The 2,621-nt window shown below is 38.3% G+C and overlaps 1 protein-coding gene across 1 annotated transcript; it reads right to left on the reverse strand.

The window, feature by feature from the left end:
* Window positions 1–242: 242 nt before the first annotated feature.
* LOC107479782 (extensin-like) lies at window positions 243–2,028 on the reverse strand. The gene is made up of 3 exons (XM_016099892.1): window positions 1,932–2,028; window positions 1,123–1,189; window positions 243–612 (listed from the first exon to the last, which is right to left on the reverse strand). Exons 1-3 carry the CDS (start codon window positions 2,026–2,028, stop codon window positions 243–245), a joined length of 534 nt encoding a protein of 177 aa, XP_015955378.1.
* Between the last annotated feature and the right edge of the window lie 593 nt (window positions 2,029–2,621).

A 2,621-nucleotide genomic window follows, 5' to 3' on the forward strand; every position in this document is an offset into this window, starting at 1 on the left:
AACAATGGATAAACAGGTTTTTTGATGTCAAAAAGGTGATTCCAGTTCAGAAAAATTAAGTTGTCAACAAAAGGAAAACCTTTTCTTTTCAAAGATGGCAGATCAGCGAGAAATGAAGAGCATATGGTACGATACTGGATGACTCCCTCATAAAAATCATTATTCATGGCAGATTTGAATCTATAGGGATTATAGTTTGAATGAGCGGTCATAAAATGGGCTTTGTGATCAAATGGTCCAATTTATGGTTCTTTAACATTTTTGAGAGGGACTCGAGTGTTACCTCTCTGTAAACGCACAGGAACTGATCTTGCCCTGGGTTGTTGTGGCTCAGGAACAGGTTCCTCCATCGCCTGACGCTTCCCTTTGGATGAGGATGGCTTTGAAGAGCCGGGTTTTGAAGAGGCAGGTTTGGAAGGCGTCGCCTTTGGTGGTGGAGTTGGTTTGGCCGAGGCAGGGAACCTTGGAGTGTTCTTGGTTCGAGCCATGGGGTCACAGTGAGGAGGAGAGGTAGGAGGAGAAGGAGAAGGAGAAGGGGTAAAGGTCCGGTCTTGAGAGCGAGTGGAAGGCTTTGTGGGTAGCTTGTAAATCTTCTCACGAGGAGCCCTTGACCTGGAAGTTTATGGATTTTCTCACGAGGTGCTCTTTTGGCAATGACTTTATTCCTCATTTTGGTTAAATTGATGCTTTTGATGGAAGAGAGATAGTGGTGTGAGAGGGAAGAAACCGAAGGGTTGAGGAGAAGTTATGGAGGGAAGAGAGGAAGTGTTGGTAACTGTACCCAAAAGCAAATTTCCAAAACCATGCAACTGCATCACCATTTGAAAAGACTTGAAAAGACATGACCTCATAAAAGAAAGATTTGATTTGGTTTGAAAATTAATTTTAAATTTTCAAAGTCTTTGAAAAACAAATCACATTGAAAATCCCTTTTGGACAAAAATGAACGCACAGGCCACTAAAATTTTAACAAAAAATTTGTAACATTCATGTTTGGGCCTTGAAGTGATTTGGATTTAATGAACCACATTTGGACCACTCTTGATCTGAATATTTGAGTTGGCCCGGATTGAGTTTCACTTGAAACAAGCCCAGATCACATTGGCCCAGATTGAGTTTTACTTGAAACAAGCCCAGATCACGCTGTCTTGAAGAAAGCTTTCATAGCCTGCCCAGAATTGTCTCATGCCTGTTTATGAGACAAAAAGCTCCAGCAAATACATCAGCAATTTTTAAACAAAGAGTCATAACTCAAAATTCCTAGATAAGTCCTAAGCATGCAGAATCTATCCTCAGCTAATGGTTTTGTAAAAATATCTGCTAATTGCTCCTCTGATTTGACAAATTGAATGCAAATATCCCCTTTTTGGACATGTTCTCTTATTGAGTGAAATTTTACTTCAATATGCTTAGTTCTAGAGTGCAAAACTGGATTTTTAGAAATATTGATGGCACTCATATTATCACACATTAAGGGAATATTTTCAGCATTTAACTTATAATTAGCAAGCTGTGTTTTTAACCATAAAAGCTGAGAACAACAAGAAGAAGCAGCTATATACTCAGCCTCTGCAGTGGATAAGGCCACTGTTGGTTGCTTCTTACTTGACCAAATATTTAAGGACTTTCCAAGGAAGCAACATAAACCAGAAGTGCTCCTTCTATCAACTCTATCACCAGTAAAATCTGCATCACAATAACCAACTACAGAAAAATCATCAATCTTAGGATACCAAAGACCAAAATTGGATGTGCCATGAATATATCTAATGATCCTTTTAACCGTAGAAAGATGTGACTCTTTAGGTTTGGATTGGAACCTAGAACACAATCCAACACTTTGCACAATATCGGGTCTAGAGGAAGTTAGATACATAAGAGAACCTTATCAGGTCTAGAGGATGTAAGATACATGAGAGAACCTATCATACTTTTATACATAGTTTCATCAACATCTTTCTCAGTTTCATCCTTATCTAACCGAGAGTTTGGATGCATGGGAGTGCCCATAGGTTTGGCATTCTCCATTCCAGACTTTTTAACTAGTTCCTTGACATACTTCTCTTGATGAATGAAAATACCATTCGAAGTTTGTTTAATTTGAAGCTCAAAAAAAAGTTAAGTTCCCCCATCATACTCATGTCAAATTCACTTGTCATGAGCTTTCCAAATTCAGTACAAAGGGATTCATTTGCTGATCCAAAAATAATGTCATCAACATATATTTGGACTAAAATAAAAGAATCATTAGAGTTCTTGATAAATAGAGTTGTATCAGTGGTGCCTCTGTGAAAACCATTTTTCAAAAGAAAAGAGCTAAGTCTCTCATACCAAGCTCTAGGAGCTTGTCTTAAACCATAGAGAGCTTTAGACAATTTAAAAACATGATTAGAATGCTCTTTATTTTCAAAATCAGGAGGCTGCTCCACATATACTTCTCTATCTATCACACTATTCAAAAATGCACATTTCACATCCATTTGGTATAATTTAAAACCACAAAATGCAGCATAGGCTAAGAGAAGTCTTATGGCTTCCATTCGGGCATCAGGGGCGAAGGATTCATCAAAGTCTATTCCTTCTTCTTGGTCATATCCTTGTGCCACTAGCCTTGCCTTGTT

This window comes from Arachis duranensis, chromosome 3, assembly GCF_000817695.3.
Source record: "Arachis duranensis cultivar V14167 chromosome 3, aradu.V14167.gnm2.J7QH, whole genome shotgun sequence".
Taxonomy (NCBI): Eukaryota; Viridiplantae; Streptophyta; class Magnoliopsida; order Fabales; family Fabaceae; genus Arachis; species Arachis duranensis.

Excerpts from the sequence above, each read along its gene's own strand:
- LOC107479782 (XM_016099892.1), bottom strand. The coding sequence starts at position 2,028 with ATGGAGAATGCCAAACCTATGGGCACTCCCATGCATCCAAACTCTCGG. Across the intron at positions 1,190-1,931 it reads TGATGAAACTATGTATAAAA|GCATGAGACAATTCTGGGCA; the intron begins GTATGATAGGTT and ends TCTCATAAACAG. Across the intron at positions 613-1,122 it reads GTGATCTGGGCTTGTTTCAA|GTCAAGGGCTCCTCGTGAGA; the intron begins GTAAAACTCAAT and ends ATAAACTTCCAG.